Consider the following 21,763-nt stretch of genomic DNA (forward strand, 5'->3'; position numbering starts at 1 on the left):
CCTGTATGTATTGTGTCTGGCCTCTCTTACCAAGCATTATGTTTGTGAGAGTCATCCATATTGTTGCATTCACTTGTACTTCAATCGTTCTCATTATTGTATAGTACTTCACTGTGTGAATATCACACTTTATCAATTCTACTAAAGACGGGCATTAAATAGTTTCTAGTTTTGAGCTATTCTGAATAGTGCAGCTGTGGACATTCTCCTATGCATCTTTTTTGTGTATATACATGTTGAATATCTATGTACATATATAGATATAGAAACCTATAGATGTGTATATGATATATGCAATATTTATTTATCAACATATATAGCCACATACTAAATATATACTTCTCATATAATTTTTCCTGATCATAACCCTTTTATATTTTACTATTCAGTAATGTTGGACAGTTAACCTAGGGTATGGTACAGAATTAAGAACTAGGTAGAAGAATTCTTTTTATTCTTTTTTTAGAGATGGGGTTTTGCTTCATTGCCCAGGCTGGTTTCAAACTCCTGGCTTCAAGTAATCCTCTCATCTCAGCCTCTCAAATGACTGGAATTACAGGCATCAGCCACTATGCCCAGCCAAGAATTTTTTTTTAATTCTAAAAGTTTAAAGACTGTATGGCCTGTGTATGAACCTGGTCCGTGGTAATTATTTGCCTTTCAAGAAAATCTAATATCTGCCTTCATAATGGATAATTCCCAAATCAGCTCACACATTGACTAAGTACCTACAGAAAACACAGAGGAAGCTAGGATAACCATGCCTTCAAGTTGCTCACATTCTATTTGAGGATACAAGCAAATATTCAATAAAGTTAGCCTGGATACCAGCAGAGTTTTATACTCAAGTATTCTGCTGGACTTTTTGAAACCCAAGAACACAAAGATACTATTTTTCATTTGAAATACCTCTAAAAATGTTCATTGAAAGTAGAAAAACTGGCATCTTAATACAAGATTGCTAGGGTAGGGAGGGTTGTCATAGAAATTTACCAAATTAGAACATATGAAGACAGAGCTAAAAGAAAAATTTTGCTTAATATCATCAGCAAAATTTGCATTTGCAACATCCCAAAAAGAAATTTTATTTATGAAAATCCACTGATCACCTATGAAATGGAACCATCTTACAATGTAAATACTACATACTCCCAGGAAGGCATTCAGAACTCCGTGAAATGTCTGAGCACTGGATTTTTGCAATCTTATGAATAAGTTTAAACATAAGTGAGTCATTGACACTTTTCCTGCTTTTTGTTCTGGGGAAATAGCTTCACAGTAATATTTTGAGTAATTTTTTGGAGCAACTTCCGAATCATCTCCAGCTCCTGTATCATCATAAAGGAAGTCAATCTAGAGGGACTGGTATGCACTAAGGTGATATTCCAGAGCCCATTTTCAAGCACTGCTGTTTTCTCCTGCTTGATTCCCTCACCCAGGGGCCAGCAAACAACACTCATTGGGCCAAACCTGGCCCACCACCTGTTTTTATAAATGAAGTTTTATTGGAACACAGCCATACCTATTGCTTACATATTTTCTATGGCAGCTTTTGAGAGTAGTTTCAACAAACACCATATGGCCCAGAAAGCCTGAAATATTTACTATCTGTGGGCATTTACAGAAAAAGTTTGTCAAGCCTGGCGGTATCTCACCAACTGCCCTGCCCCTGCCTCTCATCCCTGCCTCTCATCTACCTCCACCTGGTCCCATGGAAAGTCAAAGCTCAAGGTCTGAAAATTCATAAATGTGAATAAGATTTCATAACCTTTTTCTCTTTTTAATAGAGATGGGATTTCATTATGTTTCCCAGGCTGATCTTGAACTCCTGACCTCAAGCAATTCTCTTACCTCAGTCTCCCAAAACACTAGGATTACAGGCATGAGCCTCTGTCCCCAGACAATTCATAACCTTTGATATATTTAAGTGGCTAATCCCTTAACCCAAAAATAAATGGCATAATCTCAAGAAATCAAAATATTTTTTATTTTTTAAAATGGTTTGCCACTGATGTTTAATAAATCACTTGACCTCCCAAGTCATTCTTTTTCTTTTCTTTTTATTTTTCTTTTTTTTTTTTTTTTTTTGTCTAGCCTCTGGATTACTAGCCTGGTTCCCCTATTCCTTTTTTTTTTTTTTTTTTTAAGAAAGGGCCTCAGTACTACCTAGGCTGGAGTTCAGTGGCATAATCACAGCTCCCTGCTGCCTCAGCCTCCTGAACCCAAGCAATCTTCCCACCTAAGCCTCTCAAGTAGCTGGGACTACAGGCACATGACACCATGACCAACTAATTTTTTAAATTTTTATAAAGATGGGGTCTTACTATGTTGCCCAGACTGGTCTCAAACTTCTGGTCCCAAGTGATCCTCCCACCTTGGCCTCCCAAAGTTCTGGGATTATAGGCATGAGCTACCACCACATTCAGCCTCAAGGCATTATTTTTATTTAAAAAAATAAATAAATAATGAAGGGTCCAATTCGTGGCATCTCACTAGGCATAATGACACAAAGTAGGCCTATTCCTAAGCTGACAACCAACATCAGTTACAACAACCAAGGTCTTGTCTATTCATCTTCTCGACTTATGTCAGTAAACATCAGAATTTTGGTCTTGTGGTCTTGGCAACCACAAGTCATGTGTTTTCTAATCAAAATTGAACAATTTTTAAACTCTTTGTCACACATTTAGAGATATTCAGTACATTGTCCTTCAGGTAATTACAAGCAGCACTAAACCAAGTGGTCCGATTTTTGGGTAGCCATTTATGTTTCAGTTAAGAAAAAGAGGCCAGGTGCAGTGGCTCACACCTGTAATCCCAGCACTTTAGGAGACAGAAGTGGGCAGACCACGAGGTCAGGAGATTGAGACCATCCTGGTCAAAATGGTGAAACCCTGTCTCTACTAAAATACGAAAAACTAGCCAGGCATGGTGGTGCATGCCTGTAGTCCCAGCTACTCAGGAGGCTGAGGCAGGGAAATCGCTTGTACCCGGGAGGCAGAGGTGCAGTGAGCCATGATCATGCCACTGCACTCCAATATGGTGACAGAGCAAGACTCTAACTCAAAAAAAAAATAAAATAAAATAAAATGGAAAAGGAGACTATGAAGATTTTTCATTTATTTTAGGGAAATTTCATACAAAAATATAGTTACTCTCTAAAAGTCTTTTTTTTTTTTTTTTTTTTTTTTTTTTTGAGATGGAATCTCATGCCGTCAGCCAGGTTGGAGTGCAGTGGCACGATCTTGGCTCATTGCAACCTCTGCCCCCTGGTTTTAAATGATTCTGCTGCCTCAGCCTCCTGAGTAGCAGGGATTACAGGCACTAGCCACCATGCCCAGCTAATTTTTGTATTTTTAGTAGAGATGGGGTTTCACCATGTTGGTCAGGCTGGTCTCGAACTCCTGACCTCAGGTGATCCACCCACCTCGGCCTTCCAAAATGCAGGGATTACAGGTATAAGCCACTGTGCCCAGCCTCTAAAGATCTTAAAAATAAAGCTTTACATACTTGAAGTTAGTCAGAAAATCACACCACCTTATATTTCTTAGCTTGGTCCAATAGAATTACATGATCATAACTAAAAACAGATGAATTTTCTTACCTCTATGCTGTAAAAATCAGGAACTATTTCTTTGATAATAGACAGAAAGGCCATGTAACAGACAAAGGGGAAAGTGGGGAATAAGATAAGAAAAATTCCATATTCCATTTTTTAACACTAGGTATATGTGTATATGTATACATGTTATTTTTTGTGACATAGATGTTCTCTGTTTACATTAAATTTTTCCAAACCTTTGGCAGTCAGACACGGTGATTCACGCCTTAATCCCAGCGCAATGGGAGGCCAAGGCCATAGGCTCATTTGAGCCCAGAAGTTTGAGACCAGCCAGAGTAACATGATGAAACCCCGTTGCTACAAAAAAATACAAAAATTGGCTGAGTGTGGTGGCGCTGTGCCTGCAATCCCAGCTAAGATCAAGGTTTCAGTGAGCCGTGATTGCCCCCACTGCACTCTAGCCTGGGAGAGGAAAAAAAAAAAAAAGTTGGGAGGAAAGAACAGGAGATCTGCAGGGGATGGAGGAAAGCAAGCAGCGTTGGGTGGTGAAGACCCATTATTAGAATTCAACCAGGTCATTCTGCCAGCACCCAGCAGACATTTCATATGTATATGAAGAAGAAAGGGAGGGAGCACGGACTCTCAAAATGCAAGGAGTCAACATCTGTAGTTCCAACTATGAAAGCAGCTTGAAGAACCAGAGTGTTGACCTATTTACAATTTTTGCCTGGGAAAGGCACACAGTGGCAGTGGGGTCTCCCTCAGGCAGGCGCTGGCTCTGCAGACAGCTCCCCCAGGCGACCCTTCTTTGGCACTGGGCTGGGAACATGGTGCCTGCACTCCTGGCCCGGTGGCGGCTGGCAGTGTACGCTGGCGGGGTGATGGCCCCAGGGGCTGGGTTTGGCACCAGTGGGAGCCAGGGCCCCATGGGACTCAGAGGCTGGGCCGCGCTCGCTGCTGGCAGGGTAGTCACATTGGCCATGGAGATGGCTATGAATAGGGAATCCAATAAATTAGGCAGTGGAAGCCTGATCCAAATGAGTGCCTCTGCAAAAATCAGTATATACAACCAAAGCCCATCTCTCTTGTGGTTTTAAAATTCTTCACTTTTTTGCAATAGCTCTAATGAACCCTCATGAAGTGATAAACATTTAGTTTCTTTGTGGGAATGACACAGAAGAAAAAGCTGGTATTAAAACTGAAGATACACTGAAGTGTATTTTTCTTAGTCAGAAATTTTGGATAAATGAATGAGTGGAGAAAAGCAAGTGCCTTAGGGCTCAATATTTGTCCTTTGATTACTTTTTTGGTTGTGATCCTTGGTACATGCCACATTCTGTTCAGACTCCCTCTTCTCTGCTAAAAAACATGCCTATGCAGGGGCAGTTCCCAAGCTAGTAGCGGGTACACTCTCATACATTTATGCCTTTGCTATTCAATAAATTAGAGAAAATCCTAATTTTTCATGTTTTAAATAGGGAATATATTCAAATGGGTCAAAAATCAAGAAAATAGAATGTTTCGAATAGGGAATACATTCAAATGGATCAAAAATCAAGAAAATACAAAAAGGTATATATAGAAGTTCCTCTTAGACCAGTCCTGATCACCAAATTTCCCCCACTCCACCCTTAGAGAATCACCTTAAAAGCTTCTTCTATATCTTTCCAGTGTTCTTCATGCAAATAAAAGAAAATTCAAATATATATTTCTATTCTCTCCCTTGTTTATTATACAATGTTCTATACATTGCTTTTTTCAATGACAGTATATATTGGAGATCTTTGAATATCAATATATAAAAAGCTGCCTCATTTTTTAAATAGTTTCATAGTATCCCATTGTGAGAGAGTGCCATAGATTATATAATCAATTGCTCCAGTGTTTTGTTTTTGCAGACTATGCCACAATTGTAACCATGTGCATGTCATGTTTATATGTATGGGTATAGCTATATGAGAAATTCCCACACATAGGATTCCTGTGCCATAGGTCAACTGTCTGTATTACTTTGACAGACATTACCAAATTGTCCCCCATAATAATCATGCTGTCTTGCACTCCCACCAGCAATGTAGGAGTCCTTATCTCCCCACCGCCTAAACATATTTTCAGATTAGGTATTTCTCTTTCCTATAGATTATCTTAAACAGAAAATGTCAGGGAGGAAGTCTTCTTTTTATTCCTATACACTAAGATTGCTTACAAAAAATGGTGAAAGAAATAGAAAACTAATTTTGGAAAATGTATTGGGTCACTGACTCAAATGCCCAATAATACTTTAATGTGTCATTTACTTTTGCAAAAGTATACATTTTTACCCAAAATGAAGAGGATACTATTTCAGGAAAGTATCATAGAAAATTAGATATTTTTCCTACTGAGGCAATCACTGATTGTCAGTGGATTCTATACACTAAATTACTTCAGAATTTATACACCTGAAAATTATCAAATATGTAAACTCTAATTATTATACTATTGATAATTAGAAAAAGGATTTGTAAAGCATTTATGTCAATTTTTCCCAGTCTATTATATATCAAAAAAGTACTCATAATGGAACCAAATTATTTTTGTCTTCAACTTGAACACCTTTTCAATATTTCAAGTTGAAACCAAGATAAGCCTGTACATTGAGGCTGAAGAATTATACTTGTTTCCAAATATAACAGTTTTGAAAACCAATTTATGAATAGTAGTAGCTAACTTCCAAACAGTTTTGACTCCCGTTTTTTGACATGGATCAGAATGAAAAACCCAGAAGCCAATATCCAAACTTCACCCCAGACCTTTCTACTGTTCAGGCAGTAGTTGAAGACTGAGACAGATGTTCTGAATGACAATTTTATGGTGACGACTGTGTGTTAATGTCATATGATAACATGTCTGTAGCTTTTTTGGAAATAATCTAAGATGACAGAATGGCAAGTATCTCTTCAAAAATATGTATTTATCCTAATAGCTGAAATACTTTATATTTTAAGACTGGTATAATTTTTTTCACTTATTTAGTTTATAACTTCATGTAGTGTGAATTCAGCCTGAAATTGACTTTAATTTTTGAAAAAATTTTGGGCCTCATCAAAATTTAAAACTTTTACTCTGCAAAATACCCTATTAAGAGCACAAAAAGAAAACAGCCAGGTACAGTGGTTCACACCGGTAATCCCAGCGCTTTGGGAGGCCAAAGCAGGCAGATCGCTTTGAGCTCAGGAATTCAAGACCACATGGCAAAACCTCATCTCTACAAAAAGATACAAAAATTAGCCAGGCGTGGTGGCATGTACTTGTGGTCCCAGCTCTTCCAGAGGCTGAGGCTGGAGAATCACTTAAACCTAGGAGGCAGAGGCTGCAGTGAGCTGAGATCACACTACTGCATACCAGCCTGAGCAACAGAGTGAGACCCTGTTTCAAAAATAAAAATAAAAAATAAAAAAATAAAATAAAATAAAAATTTATCTAGAATATATAGAGAATTCTGAAAACTCAATGGTAAAAAAAAAAATGAATAATCCAAATAAAAATTGGAGACAATACATGTACAGAAATTTTACTGAAGGGCACACATAGATGACAGATAGGCACATGAAAAGATCTTCAAGACATCATTAGCCATTAGGGAAATGCAAGTGAAACCACAGTGAGATATCACTGCACCCTATCTGAATGGCTAAAATGTTTTTTCTTTTAAAGTGACAACACCTAATTCTGGAAAGGATGAAGAGAAACTGCTAGTGGAAACGAAATGGAGAGCCACTCTAGAAGAGAGTTTGACAGTTTCTTTTTTCTTTTTTTTTTTTTGAGACAGAGTTTCGCTCTTGTTGCCTAAGCTGGAGTGCAATGGTATGATCTTGGCTCACTGCACCCTCCGCCTCCCAGGTTCAAGTGAGTGTCTGCTGCCTCAGCCTCCTGGGAGTAACTGGGATTATAGGCATGCACCACCATGCCCAGCTAATTTTTAGTAGAGACGGGTTCACCACGTTGGTCAGGCTGGTCTCGAACCCCTGACCTCAGGCAATCCACCCACCTCAGCCTCTGATAGTTCTGTGATTACAGGTGTGAGCCACCCCTCCTAGCCGGCAGTTTCTTATAAAACTACGCAATACCATAGGCCCAGCAGTGGCACTCTTGAGTATTTATCCTAGAGAAGTGAAAATTATGTTCATGCAAAAACCTGTACATTGCTCTTTCCCTGGGCTCCCAGTATCCTGGCAGGTTCCTGAATATTTGTCATAGCAATAAGCTAAAGGCCCTGGAAGAAGTGAAGTTGGAAAACTGTGGATTGCCAAGACTCAAGGAAGGGCTAAGGTGTCATTTACTTTGAAAGAAGATCTAGCAAATATTCATGACATTGGTGGAAAAGCAGCTTCAGTCAGTGCCCATAAAGAACATCCATTTGTCTTGCAGCATGCTGGAGGACAGATATTAGCAATATTTACTGAGGGTTCATCATATAAGCTGTCTTTGGAAGGAATAGTGGTACAAAGAGCTGAATGCCAACCAACTGCCAGTGAAAACCCCATGAGATTAAAAAGGTTGCCAATACAAGAATCTTCCAGCTATCACAACAACTGGACAAAGTTGTAACAGCCAGTTTCGAACCTGTTGCTAATCATCAATACAATACTGAATATGAAAGGAAAAAGAAAGAAGATGGAAAGCAAGCTCTAGCTAATAAACAACATGTTTCAGAAATGCTATTTTCAGCCTTTGAGAAACATCAGTATTATCATTTTAAAGACTTTGTGGACATCACAAAACAACCTGTGGAACCTAAAGGAATTCTTAAAAGAAAAAGGTTTTCAGAATGTAAAAGAGATCCACAAAAACATGTGGACGCTGAAGCCAGAGTACAGACATCATCAAGGAGAAGAAAGGAGTGATTAAGATGGCTCCTAGCCAGCATGCTAGTGAAACAACTAACAGCCACGCTAAGCAAAACGTGTTGATACTGGAAGGCTTGAACAGCATATGTTAATAGGGGTAAAGTGACAAGACTTTCCTTCCTCTTGGTAAATTTTCTAAACCTGTAATTATTGTAAAGATTCTTCAGTGTTTTTTGAGGAGAAAGAACAAATTTATTTAAAGACTTAACTTGTATTAAACCAGATTATTCACAGTGGGAATAAGGGCTGGAGGATTAAGAGGATTTCTCTTAAATATTAGCTTTTAGCATGTAAAATTAGGAAATGGTTTTTAAATGAGGACTCTCTGCCCTTGCTGTATCTCTGAGGAGCTGAGGTAGTACAGATTCAAGAACAGCATGTAAGAAAAAAAGTCAACTACAGAAACTCTTAAAATGAATAAAAAGCCAAATTTCCTTATTTTGAGAAGAAAAAAAAAAACCCTGTACATTAACACCCACAGTAGTTTCACCTGTAATAGCCAAATCCTGGAAACAACTCAGATGTTCTTCAATGGATGAGTGGTCAAACCAACCATGGTACATCCATACCAGAGACTACTACTCAGCAATGAAAGGAAACAAGCCATTGATACACACAACCATCTGGATGAATCTCCAGGGAACCATCCTGAGTGAAAAAAGCCAATCTCAAAAGATTGCACCCTATATTACTCCAGTTATATAACATTCTTGAAATGACAGAGTTATAAAGATGGATAACAGATTAATGGTTGCCAGGGGTTAGGAATGGCAAGGGGAGAGGAGGGAAATGTGGGTAGAAAAGGACATCAAAAGGGATCCTTGTGGTGATAAACCTGTTCTGTATCTTGACTGGTGACAAATACACAAACCTACACATATTACTCAGTTGCATAGAGCTAAATACACACAAATTAGTATATGTGAAACTGAGGAAATATAATAATATTGGTAGATTATATCAACATCAAAAAAATGGTTATGCCATTTTACATTCCCACTAGATTTATATGAGAGTTTTAATTTCTCCACATCCTCACCCCAACACTTATTATTGTCAGTCTTTTTCATTATAGCCATTCTAATAGTGTGCAGTGGTATCCCATTATGATTTTAACTAGCGCTTCCCCTAATGGCTAAGGATGTTGAGCATTTTCTGTGTCCTTACCCACTTATATATCTACTTTAGTGACATGTTTATTTAAATCCTTTGCACATTTTTAATTATTTGTATTTATTTTAGTTGTAGGAGTTCTTTATATATTCTAGACGGAACTCCTTCATCAGATGTAATGATTTTCAATTATTTTTCCCAGTTAGTGGATTTGTTCTTATTTTCTTCATGTCTTTTGAAGGGCAACATTTTTTTTTTTCTTTTTTTTTGAGATGGAGTCTCACTCTGTCACCCAGGCTGGAGTGCAGTGGTGTGATCTTGGCTTACTGCAATCTCCGCCTCCTGGGTTCAAGTGATTCTCGTGCCTCAGCCTCCGAAGTAGCTGTGATTACAGGCATGAACAACCACACCTGGCTAATTTTTGTACTTTTAGTAGAGATGAGATTTCTCCACGTTGGCCAGGCTGGTCTCAAACTCCTGACCTCATGTGATCTGCTCACTGTGGCCTCCCAAAGTGCTGGGATTATAGGAGTGAGCCACCACGCCCAGCCTGAAGAGCAGAAATTCTTATTTTAATCAAATCCAGCTTATCAAATTTTTCTTCTATGGATCATGCCCTGAGGTCCTATCTATGAAATCTTTGCCAAACCCAAGATCACAAAGAATTTCTCCTATGTTTTCTTTAAACAGTTTTAGACGCTTCGCTCTTACATTCAGGTCTATAATCTGCCCCCCTGCCAGGTCCGTGTAAAAATCGTCTTCCACAAAACTGGTCCCTGGTGCCAGAAAGGTTTGGGACCAATGATCTAGATGGTCTCCTAGCTCCCATCCAAGTGTAAAATGCTATAATTTCTAAAACCTAAGATAAACAGTGTTTACCAGATTTGTCTTTACAACATTTACTTAAATGGCTGGTTTTCTTGGCAATCAATATTTCTTGGGCAATTGCTACATGTGGAAAAATGTATCTAGTCCTTTGAGAGAGATGGAAAGGAAATAGAACACTGGTCCTAATCTCAAGAAAATGGCAAAAGAAGGCTCTCCGGGTAGGTAAGTGTCTAGGAAAGGAACCCTGGTGTCACTGTAGGCTGATTATATTTGACCTCAAATTCGTATATCTTTTGTTCTACTAAAAATAAACAAAATGCTTATAGTAGAGATATAATATATATCAAACATCAAGATTAGAATTAAAACTAGGTGAAAATCTATCATTCTAAACTAGTACAACCTAATGTTTCATTTCCAAATGACCTTAAGACATAAAGTAATATCAAACTAATTTTTACAACTTTTTCCAAAAGCTTTAATTCTATATTATTGTTTATAACAGACCCCTAGTTGGAAGTTTAAAATAGCCACTTAACTGATATTTTTTCTACATTTCATATATAATTCAAATTGTGCATACAATATGATGCTTACAGGTCACTGGATGAATTTACTATATATTTTAGCTTTTCCTTTGAGAGTAATGAAATATTGTTCATACATTCAAGGTAAATAAATAGTCTCAAAGCTTCAGTGGGATTCCCCAAGTCCTGACATCCTTAATCTTTTTAGGTAGAAAAAAAAAAGAAGTAAAGCACTCTTTCATGTGAAGAATGCAAAGAAATTGAGAAAGCAAAATTAATTTACAGTACAGGGAAGCAGGGAAGGGTAAAGGTTAGTTTAGGGATAAATTGAGTTAATAGTTTCAGAGAAACTAGTTACAGACTAGAGTTCTGATATGAAAGTAATCAGACAATTTCAGAGCTGGCAGAGAATTCAGAGAGTATCTAGTTCTAGCCTAACATTCCTTCTTTGGCAGAGGAGGGAGCTAAGTATTTCTAACTTCTCCTTCAGTAGTTTCCATCCTTGCATCTCTGTGTTCAACAGAACTTTTGTGGTTTTAATACTTTCAGCATCACAAATTGCATTTCCCTAGAAGACAGCCTGGCTTCTAAAATTTTAGTGAGTTAATTATTAAAATGTACGCCATTCTTATCTGAAGTTCCATAACATGATTAGTAACACAGCCATCCTGACTTTGTCTTTCTATTTTGCTTTATGCCTCAACTATGACTAATTGTGGTTTTATTTTCTAATGAATTTGTTATTAAATATTCAAAATCACCTCAACCTTATTTACTATCAAGTCAGCTAGAGCATCAACTTTATTCCATTTTATTCTTCTTTCCCCGAAATACACATATGGCATTATTTTGCTCATGCTGCATACTGTATCTTTGCTGGCTCATTGTTTCCATCTACACTCAGGATAATTGTGACCATATGACAAACTTTACAATAAAGAACTCAAGTTTCTTCAGAACGTATACATTAGCATGCTTTCAAATATGCCATTTGTTTTCCCTATTTCCTATTCATCATCACCTACATCACTGATAAGATTTTGGGATCCACTACCTAAGTCTGTATGTGGGGATCTCCACTAGTCTGTTTCGTCTTATTTTGTTCTGCTTTGGTTTTGCCTGCCTGTTTCTTTTAAATAGGTACTACCATGTCCGACCATAGAGACTGATGATTAAAATCAACTATAAAATTTTTCCATTAGGTTTTGGGACTTATTGCATGTCCAGGTCAGAGCACACCATTTCTACAAAGGGAGCTCTGACCCAGATACACAATAAGGCCCCAAAATGTGCTTGTACATTGTTATGGCAAAATATAGAGCCCCACATGGATAATATTTCCTCTATTCCAGGAAAATCAGAGTTTTTTCTTCCCAGCATGAATGTTCTCTCCATTATGAATTAAACCTTAAAGTATTGACACACACAACCAGCACAAACCTTGCAATTTCAATATTGAGGATATCTAACTTTTCTTCTTTAAAGTTCCATTCTTCTCCATCCAATGATCCTTTGGTTGTGTGCTTACAAAATAAGTAGAAGCCTCAAGTTCCTCACTTGTGGATTGGTATTCTTACAACAAAGAGAGTTATTAAAAAGAGATGTTTCTTTTGATTCCTATCCTTCAGGTGACTGAGACTCTCAGGGGTGATAAGTCCATATCTTGGGTGAACAGTCTTTCCTTGAAGAAATAAATCTTCATGGCTCTGAAACTCTGGCTTTAAAAAGTTCTTTTTTCTCTTTGTTTCCTCTCATCCACCTTGTTATTAACATTTATGTATTTCAGACTCTAAAAAGTTAAGACCTCAGCAGAAACTGAAACACCGAATATTCAATAGTGAAAGATGTGGTTAGTGGGTAGCAACAATTCCATCTCTTTCCATCTAAATGCATTTTAGCAAGAAGCAGTCCCCCAGAATCCATCGCCTACAGGAACTAAAGTTTGTGATTTGCTATAGATCGTGTCCTGTTGTAAGTGCTTTTCATGTATTAACTCATTTAATACATAAACCATATGCATGGGCACTCTCTTTATCTGCAGTTTTCCAGAGGAACAATTAATGTGTCTAAGTCACGCCAGGGAACAAAGCCACCCGAGCCTGTTATATTTACTGTTAGGTCACACCACCCTCTCTTTCTGTGGAACGCCCAGAAAAGACTGCTTAGAGCTTCTTGAGGAGTCGTTATTTCTGCCTATCTTCTAGAACTGAGTTCCTAGAGACTTTGTGTGTGGCCTGCCACCAGCCTGTACCTGGTGACCTGGACTATGGGTGACCATAACCATGAACCATCAATGGTTATGGTTCACACTTCCAGATACTCACTTCTGCTAAGCCCTTCCTCTGGACTCTCTCTTCTCTGGCCCATAATCCTCTTCCATAGCTACCAGAACGATCTTCATTTTATAGAAGAGGAAACTGACTGGCACAGAGGTTATCTAACAAGGCAATGTCACAAGGTCAGGAAGACAGCAGAGCTTGTAGTCAGTCTGCCCAAGGAGTCCAGCTTCAGGGCCCACACTCTGAGCTACTGTGCCAAGCAAGCTGTCTTGATTAAAAGGAGGACATCTCCATCCCCCAGCTCATGGAGGGCACCCAAGACCAGAGTCAAAACCGTTTACAGAATTTCTTCTCTACTCTGCATTTATCATACATCCTGAATTCTTGGACTGGTCAGAGGGCAAGAGCTTGTTCAAAGGAAAAAGTGTATAGATAGGGGATAGGGTAGACGCCATAACTTTTTGACATTTGTATGAACGTTCTATCTCAATCCTGAAGCAATTAATGCATAGCAAAAGAGCAAAATCTATCCTTGGTCACACACAGTGATTTATTTTGTAGTATCTGATTTGAGATCTGCAGTGACCAGAGAGCGTGTTCTTATAAATGGCCTGTCCTGGGCATCACAAGCTTTATAATCATCTCAGTCTGTGCTGTTGGAAGATGTTTTTGATTGCTACTGAGTCAACTAGGTACCAACTTTTACATCCTAGTCCCTCCCCCAGAAAGAAAGAAAAACCTCAGAAGCTCAGTTTTTGAAGCCTGATACCTGGTCACTCATGTCCAATTCCAAGTGACCCTATAATAATTCATATTGAAGGGAAGAGAAGATTTTCTTTGTTTTGAAGTTTGTAGCTATTATAGACTGTACTTGTAAATCCCTCCTTCCTGTCTAGGACGGGAAGGAGATAAAGGAGAGGAGAAGAATCCCTTGGCCTCACAGGATGGGGTGAGAGGAAATTAGCACAAAGAAAAATACACCACTTAGTTTTATTTGTACCATTTTAAGATGCCATGACAATAACAACAGTAATGTCCAAGTAATAGGATTAAGTAGCAGGGGATATTAACATCTGGAATGGATAAAGAGGCATAAGTTCATTTATATTATCTTCTTTTTATGGTTGTGCATAAATGATATGTTTTGTTTTATCATTACAAATTATAGCAATTCAAAATAACTAACATTTGTGTGGTATATGTTCAGTTTGCAGGATTCTTTCATATGCATTATCCCATTTGAGTGCCCCAAATGGGTATCATATCTTTGTGGCAAGTATGAGAACTATCCACATTTAACAAATACACAGACACAGACTTACAACAGAGAACTGGCTTACCCAAGGTCGCACAGTTAGAAACAGGTCAATCTTGTACTTGAACCTAAGTCTTATAGGTTCACAACCATCTTGAATATAGGGGAGAACAGCCTTATTTTGTAGTGCTAAGCTGGCGAGGCCTGGGGTAGTAGAACATCTGTTATTGTACTGTGACTTCATGTGCTGATGTCTTCAGGGACTACTTGGGTGAGAGTATAAGGGGATGCAGGCTACATGGCCCCAAACCTTTTTTTTTTTTTTTTTTTTGAGATAGAGTCTTGCTGTGTCACCCAGACTGGAGTGCAGTGGTGCAATCTCAGCTCATTCCAACCTCCGCCTCCCGGGTTGAAGTGATTCACGTGCCTCAGCCTCCTGAGTAGCTGGGACTACAGGTGCACACCACCATGCACAGATAATTTTTGTATTTTTAATAGAGATGGGGTTTCACCATGTTGGCCAGGCTGGTCTCAAACTCCTGGCCTCAAGCAATCCACCCGCGACAGCCTCCCAAAGTGCTGGGACTACAGGCGTGAGCCACCATGACTGGCCCTAGATTTTTTATGTTCTATGACTATATTTTGTACCTTTTTGTGCTCCTCCTGTTCCACCTGGCTGTCAGCTGTGATTTTTGCTGACCATAGTGCCTCTAGAGCAGTTATCCTCAAAGTATGGCTAGTGAACCAGTGGCATTAGCATCACCTGAGAACTTGCTAGAAATGCAACTTCTCAGGCCCTGCCCCAGACCTACTGAATCAGAAACTCTGGGGATGGGGCCCAGCCATCTGTGAGCCCTCCAGGTGATTCTGCAGCTGCTAAGTCTTGAGAGCCGCTTCTCCACAGCAATGACTCCCAACTTTGGCTGTCCTTGGGAATCTCCTGGGGGGCCTTAAAAGACTACTAATGCCTATGTCCCAACTCCAAAGATTCTTATTTCATTGGAGTAGGACACAGTTTTCTAACCTCAGCGCCAGTGACATTTTGGGTGGGATGATTATTTGTTGCGGCAGGGGTGGTTTGGCCTGTACATTGCAGAATGTCTTGCAGCATCCCAAACCTCTACCCCTACATGCTGAAAGCATATCCACCCCCAGCTGAAACAGGCAAAATTGCTCCCTGGTTGATAAGCACTGGCCTAGGGTGATGGCCAAGGAACTAGGATATTTAAGAGCTCCCAAAATAATTATAATATACAGGCAACACTGAGAACTATGCCTCTGGAGAGTCTCTATTAATGAATAGCTGTGGATGTACAATGGGCTAGAGCAGAGTAAGAGCTAAGCTTTACAGCAATGGGTGTAAAGTGAGAATAAATCCCCCTGTGGTGAAGACTCAGGCAGTTTACTGAGGTCTAAAGCACATGAGTTTTAGGGCATAAATTTCACAATTACTTGGCTCCTTACATTTTTGTTTACTTTCTGGTTGTCGGGTATATTCCAGAAAACTGATGTAAACAGGTATATTCCCCATATTTAAGAGGTCCCAACCAAGTGAGATCTTGTATTGCACTAACTATAGTGATGAATGTACATCCTGCATTTGGCTCTATCCATTCTAAAAACAGGGTGCATATCAGTGTATCATATGGTACAAGTTCTTACCTAAATCTGTTTTTGACGGGTTAAAAAGTGCAGCCTGTCAATTTTATGATGTTGATTTTTATACAATCCAAATCAGCCACACAAAGGCAAAATTTCTGTAATAATCTGTGCTATTTAGAAGTGCTTTCATTTTCAGGTGGGGATCAGGGGCTTTAACTCTATTTCAACTATAGAAAAATCTGCAGAGACAGAACAAAGGCATGTAAAATCCTTGCTCAGCAGATTGCCTCCTGTGTCTCCGTGATTCTTTCTGTGGTGTTCTTCCATGATCTACTTGAGAACAGAAGAACATGATGTGCATTTAGACCACGGGATGTACCTCACATCCAAGGGCCTGCCCTGCAGCTCTTAGGAAGGTGGGTAGTCTCATCACAGCCCAAAGTGAGGTATCTCCAAGCAAAGAGTGAGTGGCAGCCTCTCTCAGCCTAGACTCTTAAATAGCACAGAATTTTCCCACTACCTCAAACAACTCAATGGCAGGCTTCTTTCAACATAAAGACTGGGAACACTACTTTGAGACACTGATAAACAACTTTCAGATAGAAAATAAATTACAAGATGAATGTGTTTTCAGGGCAAAATTGGTACTATCTCATTTCAAACTATGAAAATATTGCCTTGATTTAATGAGTTGGGGTCACTGATTCATCCAACACCTACTATGTGCCAGGTACTGTGTAATGTCCTTGGAAATTATAAATACGAGAGTGGCAAATTATAAACATGAAAGTACATACACTCTTTTGTAGCAAAAATAAGCTATGACTGACCTGAGGTGTCCGATTAACCCTTTGAACCAATGCGACTTGTCAGTTTGTCGGACTCTTTTTTTTTTTTTTTTACTGACAGGAGCGTGTTAACATTAATGAAATTAGTGAGTTTTTTTTGCCATGGTCTAGCATGTATTCTTCTAAACAGTTACCTATTTATTCCTCTTCTAGTCTATTTTATTAACATGCTTTTAAAAACCAAAACCTTTTAATTGAGCAATAGAATTGCTCTCCAGAAAACTACTCCAGGAAAAAAAAGATCATAACAGATTACTAAAAGATTATTTCCATATGTTCCCACTTATTTTTTCTTTTTTTTTTTTTCTTTTTTTTAAAGGCATATGCTTCTATGTATGTAGCATGTTTTCCTGAAGAAAACACACTTAGCAATTAACAGTGGTTGCCTTTGGGCAGGGAGTTTGGGGGCCTTCATTGGAAAGAAGACTTAACTTTTCATTACATAAGCTTTTATACAGCTTCATTTTTACCATCTTATGTATATTTTTAATTTTAAGTGCAAGTAAATAACAGGATGCATTCCCAGTAGTCCTTCAGAAGCTCCAAAGTGCTTCTGCTAAATAAGAGAAAACGAAGTGAGCTCCACCGTTTGCCTCCTTGAGGCCTCCTGCTTTTACTACAACAGAGCGAGCTGAAAGGAACCTTTGAATGTAGAACTGCTCTAACACTATTTCCATGGAAGAGATTAACAAGCAGGTTCTACTTGAGGTTAGACAGTTAATGAGGGCCTCTTTGAGGAAGCCACATGGAACCAGAGTGGAAAAGGAAAAAAGGGGGACATTGCCTAGAGGCAGGAGCCTAATTTCCTCCTAGCAGCACTGGATACTTACTACCCATATATCCTTTCAGAATGAAGGAGTTACAAGTTAAGGAAGTCTACACAGTGATTACACCTGATAGCATTCTCCAATGATTTTTTTCCTGCCCCTTTATCTATAACTCCCAAGAAGAATCAATGCTTACTCCTAGGAAAAAGAAAAACACCACCACAAACAACACCCCTATTTGTCTCAAAGAAAGACAATTCCATGATCTTTTTGCTGCCCACTGATTCCATGATGTCTTTCTTTTCTGTCCTTCTTTATGCCTAACCTAATCCTAATTAAAAGTTTAAGGAAGCATGTAAAAGGAAAGAATGTAATTGACAGGGGAAGAATCTGAGAGAATCCATGTTCAGTTGTGGTTTTTCTGGATCATTTTCTTAGTACTCGCCACTTAGACCTTTGCAGGATTTCACAGTCTCCCTTATTAAGCAAGAACATCTTTTTGTTTTCTCTCATTGTTAGATGTGTGAATTGGGAAATCCATTCATGTGGATATCAGGGTCCTCTTAATCTCCGGGAATGAACAAACAAACAATTCAACTGTTCCAGAGCATATCCCGTCACAGTGCCTATACTGTTTTAATTACATATCTGTGGTCTTTGAAGAATTATAATTCTGGGCCAGAATTCTACATTCTTATTCTATAAAAAGTAGTTTTCAGGTTTTCTTGTTTTGATAGGGTGATTCATCCCAGAAATAGTGTTTTATGTCTTTACTTGCACAAAGCATTAATAACCAGCAGTCAGCAATGGCATAATTATTTGTCAGCTTCATGAAAACCAGAAGAAATGAATGCAGTGTTTGTACGAAGAGTTGTGTGATTGTCCTTGGACAAAAGTTTATGAGGAAATTTTAAGAGGACACCAATCGAGACTATTTATAGTGAGATGAAGAAGAAACCAGAGGCACAATTGGATTGAAGAAAAAGGTTCTTTTCGAAAACTATTTAGAAGAAAGGGAACTAAGCTTGAAAACTAAAGAGAAAAAACTTCTGTAAGTAAGTCCTTTAGGGTCTTAGCCAAAATAACAGAATGAGAGATTGCGCTGTGTAACCAAGTTCTCAAAAAGCATAGGTTCTGATTCCTTATCTACAGGGTACTGGTTTCCCAATCTCTTTCAATGGACTCGTGTTATGGACCATACTGACCATGAAATTAATCCTCACATCATCTTTTGGAAATAGTAGAACAGAAATTCAAAGTTTATCTTAGAGTTACTATGGCAAAAAAAAAAGAATTTTTCAAAAGAAGAGAAAAAGGCATGTTTGTCAAGTTAGTAGGATACTGTTTCCTAGTGAGTTAAGTTTAAATTGAGTCACTAAACAAAAAATTAAAAAGGAAATCAATACCATTTTACACTTGAAAAGGCATCATATGTTCAGCAGGAACTTTCTTCCCCCTTTTAGTAGCTGAGCTATTATTTAAGCCCATGCTCCTAGTATAATACTTAATTAGACAAATACAGAGTACTGGTAGCTATTGTCATGTGTTTGCTACCCATCACAGCCACTAGAGGGTGTCCACTCTTGCCTTGCAAACAAGATTGGAAAATGTCAACATGGAAGAACAGATTTTTCTGCAAATGCTACAAACAGATAAAGGTAACCACATTTGTCTGTGTAGTAAGGGGACCGTTTGAGCCTAAATAGGGAAAAACCACTTACATCACATCTACTGAAGCAGAGTCAGCCCCTTAAGCACAGAGGATAAGGTAAGTTCAAAGTGGCTTTAGGTATTAGCCAGCTGCCAAAATTAGTAGCTTCTCCACCACTTTGTTTTTTTCCAAAATTCTTCCTCACCTTTCATTCATAGTTTTGGCTGCTTGTCAGGAGATAATATAATCTGCCAATGCCAGTGTTGAAATGATTTGCTTTACTCATGTTAGTAAGCATAGATACAAAACCATTGCCTGCTTCTCAGTTGAGCTGTCTCCCAGAACCCCAAACTTTTGCTACTATTTGAAAAGTAGGCAGCATGACTAGCTGATGTGAGATCAAAGGAACATCTCTTCTGTTATTAAATTGTATTATATAACTATATTTAATATACATTAAGTATGTATTATATATTAAATATATATCATAATATATTCGTGTTGCTATATATTAATAATTATAATATATTCTCTATATCTTTCCAGACTAAAAATTGCTAAGGCCTTAAAATGTGAAAGAAAATAATAACAATAGTAATACTCTTTTGCTACACTGCTAACTGAAAAGCACAGTGACTAAAATTTAGAAGTTGGGACGCATAACTAGAAATGTAAGTGCCCACATGCTCCATGCCAACTCTACCATTTCTTACCACTGTGTCTCCTTCTTTCAGCTGCTGGCTGGGCGCTGGCCTTTTGATCAAAATGAATTTGGCGTATTTCTTTGCAAGCTGTTCCCCTTTTTGCAGAAGTCCTCAGTGGGGATCACCGTCCTCAACCTCTGCGCTCTTAGTGTTGACAGGTAATGTGGTTCTTTCCCTTTGCTCTTTGCTAGGCTTAGAAAAGCATTTTTCTCAAAAAGAGGAGAGGTCAAGAGAATTGGTGCCCAGGACAGTTGTTAATTAGCTTCAAGTGAATTAAAACATTTTAACCATTTTGTTTTTACTGTTTAAAATTGCCTTCCACATTTGCTGATTATTAGCCATCTTTGGATCAGGCAATTATGTAACTAGAGCATTTTATCAATAATACCCATTTAACACCCTTTTGGCAACAAAGGAAAAATTAACATATTAGATGGAATTAACTTTGTGAAAAGGAGATTCAAGGATATGCAAATCCTGAATTTCACCTGGTAAATTTATCATTAAAAAAATGATGATACTGTTCAATTATATCTGTAATGTTAAATGACTTGAGTGAGTGGTAAGTGACCATATTGCTATGTTTCTTCTCCCTGTCTTTTTGAATCCCTGAAATGTTTCATAAGTTTTAAAAAGAGAACAAAACCAGAAGCATCCCTTTATCCGTTTCTGAAACACCCATCAAATATCCTGAAGTCCTTCCAGAATCTGCACACATGATCATTAAGAGTTCTCTACAGAAGCCCTTCTGAATTCTGTGAACTTCTAAATGGTATTTTCTTTACCTTCTGGTTTTCATAGCATCAATTATAGACAATGAAATTACAAACTTTATAACACATTCTGTGGTGCTCTTTTTAATATAATCTCACACTACTAGTGTATAATGGCCTATTTAACTGGCCTATATACAATTTAGAAGAGGTTTCCATTCTAACTCATTCTCTGACAATCACTTTATGAGGGAACCAGAGTCTCATAATTATAGAAATAAAAGGCCCACTCTCCTAAAGAACATTAAAGTGTTTACAGATATTCTGTTAGTTTACACTTACATTATTGTTAGGACCAAAACTGTTACTGTTAAAACATAAAAATGTGCATTCAGTCAGTAATTAGAATGGTATCCTTGATATAAATTTATGGCAGCTGGACACAGTGGCTCACACCTAGTAATCCCAGCACTTTGGGAAGCCAAGGTGAACTACTTTCTTGATCCCAGGGGTTTGAAACCAGCCTGGGTAATATAGTAAAACCCTGTCTCTACCAAAAATACAAAAAAAAAAAAAAATAGCTGGGCATGGTGATGCATGCCTATAGTCCCAGCTATTTAGGAGGCTGAGGTGGGAGGATCACCTGAGCCCGGGAATAAATAAATAAATAAATATAACTGTGAAACACGAAATAAAACTGTTTAGTATTATTAAAAATAAAATACAAAACATAATTTCATTAGCAATTTAAACTGTAATCATACTGTTGACAAAAATATTCCCATTACAATGGTAAACACAAAGATTAGAAATAATTTCATCACCGATTACTAAGACTCTTCAGTGGTTTGTAAGAAAATCTAGGGTCTCCCTGGGTTACTTCTAGATCATATCAGATGTTAAAGGCTGATGCATAAAAACACAAACAGTAGGTGGCCACTATATAATCTCCACCTGACTAAATAGATCATAGTACCTTAGCCCATTTCTCTAAAAAGTTGAATAAACGCTTATGATGTGAATTT

At 38.1% G+C, this 21,763-nt stretch overlaps 1 protein-coding gene across 2 annotated transcripts in view; it reads left to right on the forward strand.

The window, feature by feature from the left end:
- Window positions 1-21,763, forward strand: part of EDNRA (endothelin receptor type A) — a 59,844-nt gene that overhangs the window by 16,895 nt on the left and 21,186 nt on the right. Inside the window, exon 3 of one of the 2 annotated variants that reach the window (XM_017534888.2) lies at window positions 20,056-20,183. The exons of the other annotated variant lie outside the window; for it this stretch is intronic. Coding sequence (XP_017390377.1) covers window positions 20,056-20,183 — 128 coding nt within the window. The remainder of the gene's footprint in view (window positions 1-20,055; window positions 20,184-21,763) is intronic. 2 annotated transcript variants of the gene reach the window in all.

The sequence above is a fragment of the Cebus imitator genome, unplaced genomic scaffold (assembly GCF_001604975.1).
Source record: "Cebus imitator isolate Cc_AM_T3 unplaced genomic scaffold, Cebus_imitator-1.0 Scaffold4, whole genome shotgun sequence".
In the NCBI taxonomy this organism is placed as follows: Eukaryota; Metazoa; Chordata; class Mammalia; order Primates; family Cebidae; genus Cebus; species Cebus imitator.